Raw genomic sequence first — 14,053 nt, 5'->3', positions numbered from 1 at the left:
CCTTGGACTTCCACTGCCACCACCAAACGTTTATCTGGATTTATTTTATTAGGAAAGCGTTGTTTGGAAATGTCTTCCCCCCCCCCAAATCCTCCCAACCCTTGCACCCCACTTCCTGGGGATGGTTTGATAAAAATCCTCACCAGTTTGCATAGGTGACCACAGACCCAAACCCTTGGATCTTAAGAACAATTAAAAAACAACATTCAGTTCTTGAAAAGAAGAATTTGAATAGAAGTAACAGTAAAAAAAGAAGTAACAATAAAAAGAATCACCTCTGTAAAATCAGGATGGTAAATACCTTACAGGGTTATTAGATTCAAAACATAGAGAATCCCTCTAGGCAAAACCTTAAATTACAAAAAGACACACAGACAGGAATATCCATTCTATTCAGCACAGCTTAATTTCTCAGCCATTTAAAGAAATCATAATCTAACGTATATCTAGCTAGATTACTTACTAAGTTCTAAGACTCCATTCCTGTTCTGTCCCCGGCGAAAGCATCACACAGACAGGCTTTGTTTTTCCCTTCCCCCAGCTTTTGAAAGTATCTTGTCTCCTCATTGGTCATTTTGGTCAGGTGCCAGCGAGGTTATCCTAGCTTCTTAACCCTTTACAGGTGAGAGGATTTTTTCTCTGGCCAGGAGGGATTTTAAAGGGGTTTACCCTTCCCTTTATATTTATGACAGGGAGTAGAGGGCTTCACTTAGGACACAGCAGGTTTGTGAGTAGACACTTGCCCTGGTGCTCCTTTCTGATATAATGTTATAACATAGCTCTGTTGGAACCTGTGGGGTCTTTAAGGTCTTAGATATCATGCCTTTGCATCTTCTCCTAGAATGAGAACCTTGTGAGACCCTGACACTCCAATATTCACCGCTGTCACGTAATTAGGATATGTTTTGTAAAAAGTATATCTTGTGAGGTATCATTCTAAAAGTCTTGATCTGCTAAACATTAATATTGTTTGTGTTATTGTCGTATGGGAAGTAATGAAGTTTGACTATGTATGTGTTACTGAAAGATATTGTGAGGTTGAAAACATCCGCAGGCAGCCTTTCATGTACGACCATTAAAAAGGCCAAACAATGTTAATGGCTTATTCAGGGAATGCACACAAGCATAAAGATTACCCCAGGAACTGTGTACAATAGAAACATCTCAGAGATAGCACTACACAATGGTAACTGTTTGACCCAGGTCACAGCAAAAGAGCTTTCCAGCAAGTGGGAGGAAGATATAAAAGGGGGACAATGACCTCATGAGGGTACCTCACTATCCCTGCAACATCAAACCTGGAAAGACCTGAGGGGCAAGGACTGAACTGTAGGAAGTGATGGTCCCAGGCTAGAAGGATCTTAAGCCTATGTATGAAAACCTGGGAAAGCCAAGGCAACTTGTACCTTAAGAATCTGCCAGCCTGTTTATCACTCAGAGTGAGCATTTGCTAATTTATATCTTACCTATGTAATGTGTTAAGCTCAGTTTGCGATTTGTTTATTTACTAAGCTTTGATCTGTTTGCTATCCCTTGTAATCACTTAAAATCTACCTTTTGTAGTTAATAAACTTGTTTTGTTTATTCTAAAATTTTGTGTAATTCATAACTGGAGGGGGCCAAAAGCTGTGCATATCTTCCTGCACATTGAGAGAGGAAGCGGATTTCACAAGCTTACGCTGTACAGTTTTCTGTGCAGTGCAAGACAATATAATTTTGGATTTGCACCCCTTAGGGGGTGTGCACTTGAGTGTTGAGCAGTCCCCTAGCTGATTCTTCCCATGCAGAGCTGATTTCAGTGTCTGTGTCTTTCTGCAGCTGGGCAAGTCCCTACCCCATGTGTGTGCTACAGGAGGCATAAGGGCCTGGCACAGCAGGACAAGGTGAGGGAGTCCAGGCTTGATGACTCCAGTACATCAGGTGGCACCCCGGAGTTGGGGACAACCCATCACAAACCTCTCCTACCCTGTATCCGGAAACTGCAGTGTCTCAGATTGCAGTTCATGAACCTGACAGTTCAGGCAATATCAGCAGCTGTTTTGTCCTCATCCCTATCTGAGGCAGTGGTGGTTCGTTGAGTGCTGGTCCTGACATGTATTGCACACGTGGGTATGCATGTGTGCCCTGCGCCTGAGTCCGGATAGTCTTTGTAAATAATGTCACTTGGCCTGCACATTTTCAGTTGCTCTCCTCATGTTCTAGACTGAGGGCAGAAGAGGCAGTGTGGGCCAATACTTCTCCAGTTCCTTCTTATGTACCACATGGCCAGAGTCAGAATCCTCTATGTCCACAGATTTCTCCAGCTTCTTTATTAGTCAATAAATATATATTGTAAATAGTTTTATTATTTAGCATAATTAAAATTTTAATACAGTAAGGTTAAGCTTAGCTCTTCCCCCTCTTGGGGAGTCCATTCCCACAGACTGGGAATGATTCCCAATCCTGGGAGTCAAGAATTCAGTCCCTTACCCTAACTCTCTCTCTGTGTGTGATGAGCACCAGTGCTGCCTTTGTCTGGGCAAGATGAATATCTCAGCAGAGTGCAGCATTTGCTGCTGCTTTTCCCTCTTGAACATGTGAGGCTTGTGAGCTTTGGTTGAGAGAACACCTTATAGAGAAGCTCATGAGACCTCACTCTGATCCAGCCAGGGAGACTACCCTCTACATTGGCGTCAATGACACCCACCTCAAGCACAAGCTTGGGAGTGGAACCTCAAGCTCCTTAGCCCAAGGAATTGTCATTTAGGGCTTCACACGAGAGTAGGGGGCACTGTCATGGATTTGAGGACAGAGCTGCATCCAAATCTCCTCCTAAGAGAAGTGACCCATCCCCAGCTCCATGCAGGTGTGCCTTTGCATGCAGATCTTAAGGGCTCAGGACTGCTTAAGACCCCCAGGAAGGAGGGTAAAGCATGTAAGAAAAAGAATCCATCTGTTGTCTCCTAAACATAAAGACCAACATCCACTGGTTCCATCGAAGATTGCTAGACCTGACTTTTCAGTTGTAGCAGTCACCCTTTCTAAGGACCATCCATCCCAAATGTCTTGGGAGGTAGCGGCAACATCAGTCCCGATCACTGGAATGCCCCAAACACTGGGATGCACAGACACCTATATCTTGGCAGAGGATATCTTCTTCCATTATCCTCAGTCCGCTCTCCTTTTGGGCTTCATCCTCCTGAGAGACATTGCCACGCCGGAGATGAAAACTACTATGACAATACGGGAACCCTCTCTGCTCCAACCCTCAGGCAGAAATGTTCACTCTCCAATACTGATGGCCCCACTGGTGAAATGAGACCTTAGAAGAGCTCGGTGTTCTGACCTATCCATCATCCTGTATTTTAAAGAATCCTTATTGAGGTTACGGGGACAATCCATCCCAATGTGTAGAAAGAATAGTAAATATGGCAGGCGACCAGCTTGGCTTAACAGTGAAATCCTTGCTGATCTTAAACACAAAAAAGAAGCTTACAAGAAGTGGAAGATTGGACAAATGACCAGGGATGAGTATAAAAATATTGCTCGGGCATGCAGGAGTGAAATCAGGAAGGCCAAATCACACCTGGAGTTGCAGCTAGTGAGAGATGTTAAGAGTAACAAGAAGGGTTTCTTCAGGTATGTTAACAACAAGAAGAAAGTTAAGGAAAGTGTGGGCCCCTTACTGAATGAGGGAGACAACGTAGTGACAGAGGATGTGGAAAAAGCTAATGTACTCAATGCTTTTTTTGCCTCAGTCTTCACAAACAAGGTCAGCTCCCAGACTACTGCATTGGGTAGCACAGCATGGGGAGGAGGTGACCAGCCCACTGTGGAGAAAGAAGTGGTTCGGGACTATTTAGAAAAGCTGGACGAGCACAAGTCCATGGGGCCAGATGCGCTGCATCGGAGAGTGCTAAAGGAGTTGGTGGATGTGATTGCAGAGCCATTGGCCATTATCTTTGAAAACTCATGGCGATCGGGGGAGGTCCCAGATGACTGGAAAAAGGCTAATGTAGTGCCCATCTTTAAAAAAAAGGGAAGAAGGAAGATCCTGGGAACTACAGGCCAGAGAGGCCTATAGCCTCACTTCAGTCCCTGGAAAAATCATGGAGCAGGTCCTCAAGGAATCAATTCTGAAGCACTTAGAGGAGAGGAAAGTGATCAGGAACAGTCAGCATGGATTCACCAAGGGCAAGTCATGCCTGACTAATCTAATTGCCTTCTATGACGAGATAACTGGCTCTGTGGATGAAGGGAAAGCAGTGGACGTGTTGTTCCTTGACTTTAGCAAAGCTTTTGACACGGTCTCCCACAGTATTCTTGCCAGCAAGTTAAAGAAGTATGGGCTGGATGAATGGACTATAAGGTGGATAGAAAGCTGGCTAGATTGTCAGGCTCAACAGGTAGTGATCAATGGCTCCTTGTCTAATTGCCAGCCGGTATCAAGTGGAGTGCCCCAGGGGTCGGTCCTGGGGCCGTTTTTGTTCAATATCTTCATAAATGATCTGGAGGATGGTGTGGATTACACCCTCAGCAAGTTTGCAGATGAGACTAAACTGGGAGGAGTGGTAGATACGCTGGAGGGTAGGGATAGGATACAGAGGGCCCTAGACAAATCAGAGGATTGGGCCAAAAGAAATCGGATGAGGTTCAACAAGGACAAGTGCAGAGTCCTGCACTTAGGATGGAAGAATTCAATGCACCGCTACAGACTAGGGACCGAATGGCTCGGCCCCAGTTCTGCAGAAAAGGACCTAAGGGTTACAGTGGACGAGAAGCTGGATATGAGTCAATAGTGTGCCCTTGTTGCCAAGAAGGCTAATGGCATTTTAAGTAGGGGCATTGCCAGCAGATTGAGGGACATGATCGTTCCCCTCTATTCAACATTGGTGAGGCCTCATCTGGAGTACTATGTCCAGTTTTGGGCCCCACACTACAAGAAGGATGTGGAAAAATTGGAAAGAGTCCAGCGGAGGGCAACAAAAATGATTAGGGGACTGGAACACATGACTTATGAGGAGAGGCTGAGGGAACTGGGATTGTTTAGTCTGTGGAAGAGAAGAATGAGGGGGGATTTGATAGCTGCTTTCAACTACCTGAAAGGGGGTTCCAAAGAGGATGGATCTAGACTGTTCTCAGTGGTAGCTGATGACAGAACAAGGAGTAATGGTCTCAAGTTGCAGTGAGGGAGGTTTAGGTTGCATATTAGGAAAAACTTTTTCACTAGGAGGGTGGTGAAACACTGGAATGCGTTACCTAGGGAGGTGGTGGAATCTCCTTCCTTAGAAGTTTTTAAGGTCAGGCTTGCCAAAGCCCTGGTTGGGATGATTTAGTTGGGGATTGGCCCTGCTTTGAGCAGGGGGTTGGACTAGATGACCTCCTGATGTCCCTTCCTCCCTGATATTCTATGATTCTATGATCCCCTGGCAGAGAGCAGGACTGCTGGTACCTGATGCTGTGTGGTCCCTCTCAATCAGTTGATCCCTTGTATTTGTCCTAGTGGGGCCCATGGGACCCATATGGCAGATCCATCATGAGCCCTACCACACTTTTCCCACATGGCATCTACAAAATCCATTGGAGTATGAGGAGGAGGAAATGGATCCTGCTGGGATGATTTAGTTGGGGATTGGCCCTGGTTTGAGCAGGGGGTTGGACTAGATGACCTCCTAAGGTCCCTTCCAACCTTGATATTCTATGATTCTATGATCCAGTACTGCCAGGGACCTCATCCTCTTCACTGTCTCTGCTAGACAACTGCAGACAATGTCAGGAGCTCCTACAGAGGATAGCAAATAACCTCCAGATTCCTCTGGAGGAGGTCCAAGATGCCTGGCATCAGCACCCTGACATCCTATAGCTGATAGGTCCCTGCAAAGTAGCTCTCCCAGTAAATAAGGCTGTCATGGAAGCAGCCAGGGCTGTCTGGCATGCCCCGGCCCCCTGCACTCCCACACCTAAAATTGGCATTATTTCGTCCCAGCCAAAGGAGTGGAATTGCTTTGCATATACCTAATGCCCTACTCGCTATTGGTGCAAGCAGACCCAGAAAGAACAAGGTTACAACACCCAGCAGTCACCTGGCTGATAAAGGCTCAAAGAGATTGGAACTTCTGGGAAGAAAGGAGTATTCCTCTATAAGCCTGCAGCTTCGTATCGCTACCTATTAGGCTTTGTGAACAAAATATGACCTTAATTATTACTTCAGACATGCCAGACTTTGAGGACAAGCTTCCCCTAGAGGACAGAGCCCAATTTCAAGCCTTCATTGAGGAAGGCAGACTAGTGGGGGGGAAACGTCCCTACCAGCTGCAATGGATGCAATGGGTATGGCATCTAGAGGGTTACTTATGAGTGGTGAGTCTTGGCTTCACTCTTTAGGGTTCCCATGGGAGGTCCAGAACACCATAGAGGATTTACTATTCAAGTCTCACTTGTTCCACACAAAAACTGATGAGTCTCTACACTAGTTGGTTTATAGAGCCTGTTTAGTCTCTTACTTGATTGGTTTTATATGGTAAGTGATACATCTTTGTATTTTCATGTTGCTTGCTGTTTACTGTAATTCTTAGGTATTCTTTCTCTTTTTGTGTGTGTACTTCTGTATTGTACAGAAGTCAGTCATCTTTCACTTTCAAATAGGCATGATGCACTTTGAAAGGCATGGGTTCAAAATAGAGATTGATAACGTGGAAAATAATCTAATTGTATCCCCAGGGAATAGCCATAATTAGACTTATTGATACATATGGTAAAATGAAGATAGAAAGCTAGGGTTGGAAGAGAGCTCGAGATGTCAGCTAGTCCAGGCCCCTGGGCTAAGGTAAGATTAAGTATATCTTGACCATCATTGACAGGTGTTTGTCTAGCTTGTTCTTAAAAATAGCCAATGACAGGGATTCCACAGCCCTCTTGGTAGCCTTTTTCAGTGCTAACTATCCTTCGTTAGAAAGTTTTTCCTCATATATGACCTGAATCTTCCTTGCTGCAGATTACTACATGTCCTACTGTCAGTGGGCATGGAGAACAATTGATCAATGTCCTCTTTATGACCGTATTTAACATATTCGAAGACTATCAGGTCCCCCTTTAGTCTTCAGAATAGGAGACTGAACATGCCCTTTTTTTAACCTTTACTCAAAAGTAAGTTTTCTAAACCTCTTAGCATTTTTGTGGCTCTCATCTGGACTCTCTCCAATTTGTACACATCTTTCTTGAAGTGTGGCACCCAGAACTGGACATAATACTTCAGCTGAGGCCTCACCAGGGCCGAGGAGAGCAATACAATTACCTGATTGTCTTACATGCATCGTTCCTGTTATTACAACCCAGAATATTGGCTTTTTTCACAACTTCATCATGTTGGTTCATATTCAAGTTGCGATCCATTATAATCACCAGTCTTCACCAATACTACTGCCTATCCAGTTGTTCCCCATTTTGTAGCTTTGTATTTGATTTGCTCCTTCCTAAGTGTAGTACTGTGCAGTAGGTGCTGACTTCAGACAAGTTCTCACATTTGTCAGTCATTTTGAATGCTAATCCTTTCCTCCAGAGTGCTAGCAACCCCTCCTAGCATGGTGTCACCTAAAGGTTTTATACATCCATTCCATTATCCAAGTCACTAATGAAAATATTGAATAATACCAAACTCCCAACAGACCCCTCCGGGAGCCCACTAGATACTTTCTCTTCCCCCCCCCCCCCATTTTGATAGTGAACTGTTGATAACTACTCTTTGATTATGGTCTTTTGCATCCATCTGATAGTAATTTCATCTAGCCCACATTTCCCTTGTTTGCTTCTGAGAATGTCTTGTGGGTCTGTGCCAAAAACCTTACTAAAATCAAAATATATCCTGTCTACTGTTCCCTCCCATCAATCCACTAGGCCTGGAACCCTGTCAAGGAAAACACATATTGGGCATTCATGAGCCTGTTGGCGTTATGGATCAGCAGTCTGATGAATGGTTCCTACATTTCAATTCAAAAATGTTGTCATTGCTTGCTAATTCCTGAACAACTTCTTAAAGTTTGTGTGTGCTCTAGATTAAAACTAGATGATCATTGGATTCATGGAATCCAGTATATAGGCTAAGCTGATACAAAATTTATAAGAACATTAATTTTAGGGGAGTGTGTTTTTTTGTGGAGATGGGTACAGTACTACTAGCTCATGAAGTGGCATTTCTCTTTGCCCAACCTAAGCCTCCCAAAATGGTTCTAGCTTTATAGATTCTGCTTTCCTTGTATCAAATCACAGATCTGATTCCTAAATTCAAATCAAATGTTAAAAAAATTCTGATATTTTTTTTCATGTATTAGCTCTGCTGCACAGTCACATAAGTGCTGAGCAAAACAAGGCCTTGTATCTTATATGGTGTTATGAAGCAGTTTTATTGTTCCGCCATGTCACCAAAAATTAGCCCTCTGGGCAAGTGGAAATACAAAGGAACTTTTTCATATTGTATTCACTTTGTGGCTCTCATGTAAGAATATTGATTTGGTAAATACATTAAAATATCACAATTTTTTGGAAATATAATATAAATGCAATCTAAATCTGTCAGTTTCTTTAGTAACAGAGAAGATTGGCCTATAATACAAAAAGCTTGCATGCTGCAGGGAAAAAATCTAACATCAGAGCTCATAAGGTCTACAGAAGTGGTGGTTTGGGACGGAAGATAAATGTAGGTGATCATGCTTGTGGTGCAGCATGCCAGCATTCCACTATGTCTCTATTCCTGGTGGACTTCCTAAAGTTCTAAATGCAGCATTTTCCAATTTGGAAAATCAGGCCATTGTTGTGCTTAAATATTACAGAGGAGGTAAGTGCCCACAACTCTCACTGAACTCTAGGAGCCCCGGGTGTTTAACATCTCTAAGGATAAAAGTAAAATGTTAAATGTGGAATTTAATTCACTTTTTTAAATTAACAGGAGGGGAGTGGTTAGTGTGCTTTGACCTGGGGTTCGTGACAGAAGTGTATTAAGGTGATTAGCAAATTACCACATCTCTTCTAGGTCTACCCCTAATCTACCATACACGATTTCCTGTAGAACTCAAAAGATCTACATGAAGGGAACCCCACAACTGCAGAGTTCAGGAAGTCTGCAGCCTTATTTCTCCCCTCCACAGGTGGAGTCTGTGGTTAGCCAGGTACTTTGTGGGCAGCAGGGGTTAAAGCAAAAAGAAATCGCAGCATATGAAAGGTATCTCCCAAACTATCTTAACTGCTCCCCTGTAAAGATCCCACAAGAGAAATTGCTTGGGGACATATTAACCTTGTCACTGAGTGCAGAAACTAGAATGCCTTACTTATAATGGCAAAATGGTTGTACCAATTCCATCTTCCTTTATGGGCATATAATGTACACAGAAAGGCAGGCATACTTGCTAAATTTCCAATTAGATAAGTAGTATATGTAAGCCAGTCATTCCAAATTCTTTGATTCCATGTGCCATAATTATAGTATCAGTGATTACAGAGCTAACATATAGACTTACAGAAACACCATGAAATTGAGGCAGAAATAAACCAAAGTATCAGACTGTGTCCTAGACAAATTTGTATGGAACCAATTCTGAAATCAGTGCTCTGTGTCTGTCATTTGTAAACCTTATACACTTTCTGGGTGAAAAAAAATTAGTATGTCTGGAACTGTAGGTTGGGGGATTTGATTATGCACTTACGAATGATGATGATGATGGGAGGATGGTAGAGGTGAGTTACACTTTACCAATATGATGGCTTTTCCAGACTTGGGATATCTAGTGCTGTAATAGTAGGTTGAAAGAAATTAGTGAAGATGAGGCTGGCATTGTTAAGCAGGTAGAATTAAGATCCTTTTAGATTACTTTGTCTGTGCATTTCTGTATTTTGAATGTAAAGATTAAACTTTAGACCCAGACATCTGACTTTTCTGGGTTTCTAATGCTTGTATTTTAGGAAATACAACATTGATGTAAGGGGCTCTACCCATAAGTAACTGATCTATTCTCTCAACCGTAACACCAGTTTAACAGATTCTTTGGTCTGGGTGTTTGGCTTGTGGATGGATTGAATTTACTTGGTGTAAAGTTTCAGCCTGGAAAAATAAAACCAGTGGTTTCCATGGGCATAGTTCACGCTTATGCTTACTATCCCTCCCAAAGTTTATGTGAGAGAGGGTTCTGAATTATTTCTAGAGAAGAAAATAATAGCATATATTTGAAGGGATTATAAATTCAGAGGTTGTGTTCTGAGTTTATTTTAAAAATACAGACTTAATTATATAACAGTAGGTAAAAATCCTCAAAACAAAATCTCAGACATAAGTGAATAAAATAACATACAAAACAATACCTATAGTGTTCTAGATCTTTTCATACTGTGGACATTCCTGTCATCCTTGGTATGTCCGGTATTTCACTAATTTGATACAAATAGTGGTGTAGAGAACTGAGGGTTGGGAAAGACACTTCTTTGTTTTTTAACTTTGTATAAAACAAGGGCAGGTATAAGCGCTAAATGGTGGGAACTCTGGTTTCATTTTGAGGTTTTTCCTTAACCTTATCCATATTTTCAAGTCTTATTGTGGTACTCTTTCCAGGCAGACTGTATGGCAGTATTAGACTAATGAGCTGTAACACAGGTGTGAGTCCTGCCTCTTTGGATGTTTGCCAGAACTGGAATACTCCCAAAGCTACAGAAGTATTAGTGAATAAGCTACTAGTGTGTATGGTTTAGTGGTGTATTTGAATGTGGCAGAACATTTAGAAAATCAAACTTTTCCAAACAAATACAGTTGGAACCAACTCACGGTGAGCAGAAAACTTAGTTTCCATCTCTGAAAACCGGACTCAAGAGAAAATGTATCAAGTCAAGGCCAAACGTATGTGTTACTTTTCCAGGCAGCTGTATTTTTTTTTCCCCCCTTCAGGTCTCGTTCGACACTTGGACACTCACGATCTCACTGGAACCAGAACTCTAGCTCTCATGCTGCTCGATCACAAGAACAGCGGAACCGTAGTAGGATTTCCACAGTCATACAGCCACTGAGGCAGAATGCAGCGGAAGTGGTGGACCTCACAGTGGATGAAGATGGTAAGTTATAATTGTGACTTAGATCACTCTAATGAGGATGCAGGATGAAAGAGAGGAGGGAAAGGGGGATGTTGTCAGCAGAACAGAAAACTGAGTTAACGCTAACAAATGAATAGTTGGTTGCTATTAAAATATAGGTGTTGCAATCACAAGGATAAGCCAAAATAAACCTGCTAGTCAGATGCTCCTTACAAACTAAATCTTGAGCGTTGTTGCTGAATTTATGCTAAAAATAAACATGTTAGTCTAGTGGACGTTAAATAAAAAAGTAGATTTTTTTACTGGATTAATGAGAATTTTGCTCTTCACTATGAAATTGTAATGGATTGAAAGATATGCATAGTAGCAAGATTCAAGTTTAATAAAAGATCAAAGAGTGACTTGTCAGTCAGTTTGCCATTTCTCTTCCTAACTACTGTCTATATTTATCATGAGGCTCTACATCTCAGAATTAAAACAAAGGGGAGAACATCAGAAGCAATTTGGCTTATTTTTAAACAGGTAGAGGAGTTAGAAAATCTAAAAAAATTGGTATCTACACTCATCTTGTTGGCATTCTGAGTTTGTCTTAAGTCACGGTAGTTTTTTTTAAAGTAGAAATTCTGAGAATACTGATTAGGAAAACTATATTAGTACTTTTTTCTTTGAGGAAAGGCTATGTCACTTGCAATCTAATGTTGACATGGTAAGTCCTGGAGTTCGTAAGTTTTAAAAGCAATTCTGTTGCCAAGTTATTGCCCTGACTTTACTACTTAACTCATACTACCGAAAGCCTACTCATGCTGTTTGTCTTTCTCTTGCTGTTTGAATGCTCTGTCTGTAAAGGGAGAGCAGTTACTCTAGAAGACAGTAATGGAGGTAAAATTCTGATTTCACCTGGAACTAGTGTTCCCATTTTAAAAGCCAGTGAGTCAGAGAGACTCATACAGCTGGCTTAAAGAACCACTATAAAATTCCAGCACACCTCATAACTGTAATTTCCAGGGTGTCTGTGTGTGTGTCTGTGTGTGTGTGTGTGTATATATATAATATGAGGAACTGATCTGTGGGCTCAGGGAGGCAGGCTTAGAAGCATTAGAGAATAGAACTAGTAGGCAGGGCTTCAGTAGTGCTGTCAGCATGTCTTTGTAGAGAGCAGTAAGGTTAAGATAAATTAGAGTACTAACTTTTTATGTTCTAGTGTAAATTTGGAAACTTTTTCACAGTGAAGTTTGATTGTGAGGACCGTGGTTTGGGAAAAACTTTCAAAAGGACTCATTTAAAAATGTCTCTGGCAAAGTCAACTAATCTTAAACCAAAAATCTGGAAAATTGTTATAGGAAGAATTACTGTGTGAAATAGATACAATTACACCACTTAAATGTGAAAGAAGATTAGTAATTCTGCTGTTAAGTGAAAATCAACTCATCCTTAGCTATGGAGTTGCTTAGGTATCTCCACAGTAATTCTCAAGAGACTCTCTCCCATTGTAATTGACTTTTCTTGCCTAACTCAGTGATTCAATGGTCTAGTGTTGATGGATCTTACACAATCTTCAAGGAAGAGACTGTGATATTACAAACATTGCATAATTACATTACATTGAATCACAGGACGAGCAGGATAATTGTAAAACCGGGGAAAGCTTCTATTTACACTCTATCAATAGTAAGTGGTATGTTGGGAAAGAGTGCCAGGGGACTATTTTAATGAGATTTTAACATTTTCCCCTAACTTCTGGAAGTCGCTTCTGAAGCTTCCAGAAGGTACTTAAAATCTATTGGCATTTTACTGGTTGAAAATAAGGAGGAAAAAATTGAAAGTAAAGAGGCTTTTTGAAAAACCTTATTCTCGAACATACTTTTTGGAAATATTCTACTCCAGTGTTTTGAAAAGGAGATAATTATAGCAGCTCTTTATTACTACAGCTATGTGCTTTAGTTTAATAAACAAATATTGTTTGAAAATGTTGGATTTCAAAAGGGGTGCCAACTTGTTTTGTAATTTTTACATAGTTAATTATGCCCAATATCAGAAGCAGTTTTTAAAAATCAGAGCCAGTATGACACACTTGGAATTATTAAACTTGTGTAAAGTAGAACCATAAATTAAGAAATATGCAGGTTTTTTGAAAAGCCACTGGACCAGGTTGTGTAAAGTTGTACAGTTCACTGATATGCATTAAACACATGATGGTGATTATGAACTACAAGTAATCATATAACTGCTTGCTTAGGGATATGTGAAAGTCCATAGAAAATACAGTAGTAAATAAAGTCAGTACTTGCATCATATATTACAATGACTTAGTTGCCTTTCTAGTTATGTATAATTGCCAAATAAATCTAAATCTTTGGTTTGGCTTGTGGAATGATTTTATACTGACCTTTTACAAAGTTTTTTGCCTTTTTTTTAGTAAAGTCAGACTGCTCACTATAAAACTCTTCATACTTTGGCTTTTTCATACTTGTGGGGGAAATAGAACTAACTTTCACATTTTATATCCCATCAAGCCACTTGTTCTGAATTTATCAGCGTCTGGTAGAAATAGAATCCAAAATTTCATGTAAAATAAACAGTTGTAAGGAAAACTGAATTTCTTGGGAACTTTAAAAGCTTAAATAGCATGTACTGTTGCAGTAATCATTATATTGATTCTCTGTAATGTCCACACTTCCATAGAGCCCACAGTTGTGCCAACAACCTCAGCTAGAGTTGAAACCCAGATTGTGAGTTCTGCTTCCGGTAACAATACCAATACATCTACCTCAGAGCAGGCCTCTGATGCTGCTATAAGTGTCTCCAATAGCCAGATCTCTACAGCACCAGAGACATTGACTACTCTTCCCAATAGCAACACTGCTGGGACTTCAGTGGGAGGTACAGAACAATAGAACTTTCTCAAGATCTGTTTTATGTTTAAATTGCTTTGCTACCTGTTGAAATATGCTTAGGCCTGGCTTTACTTTGTTTAAATGAATTATTGTGTCTGTGTAGATACTGTTTA

General features: G+C 41.1%; 1 protein-coding gene across 6 annotated transcripts in view; it reads left to right on the top strand.

Moving 5' to 3' along the window:
* The window catches only part of RNF111 (ring finger protein 111), a 91,659-nt gene that overhangs the window by 33,236 nt on the left and 44,370 nt on the right, over positions 1 to 14,053 (top strand). For all 6 annotated transcript variants that reach the window (XM_073303734.1, XM_073303733.1, XM_073303732.1 and 3 more), the window contains 2 exons: positions 10,904 to 11,067; positions 13,729 to 13,926. In XM_073303734.1, coding sequence (XP_073159835.1) covers positions 10,904 to 11,067; positions 13,729 to 13,926 — 362 coding nt within the window. The remainder of the gene's footprint in view (positions 1 to 10,903; positions 11,068 to 13,728; positions 13,927 to 14,053) is intronic.

This window comes from Lepidochelys kempii, chromosome 10 (genome assembly GCF_965140265.1).
Source record: "Lepidochelys kempii isolate rLepKem1 chromosome 10, rLepKem1.hap2, whole genome shotgun sequence".
Taxonomy (NCBI): domain Eukaryota; kingdom Metazoa; phylum Chordata; order Testudines; family Cheloniidae; genus Lepidochelys; species Lepidochelys kempii.
Note: the sequence above shows the minus strand (reverse complement) of the source record. Positions and strands in the feature narration are given on the sequence as shown.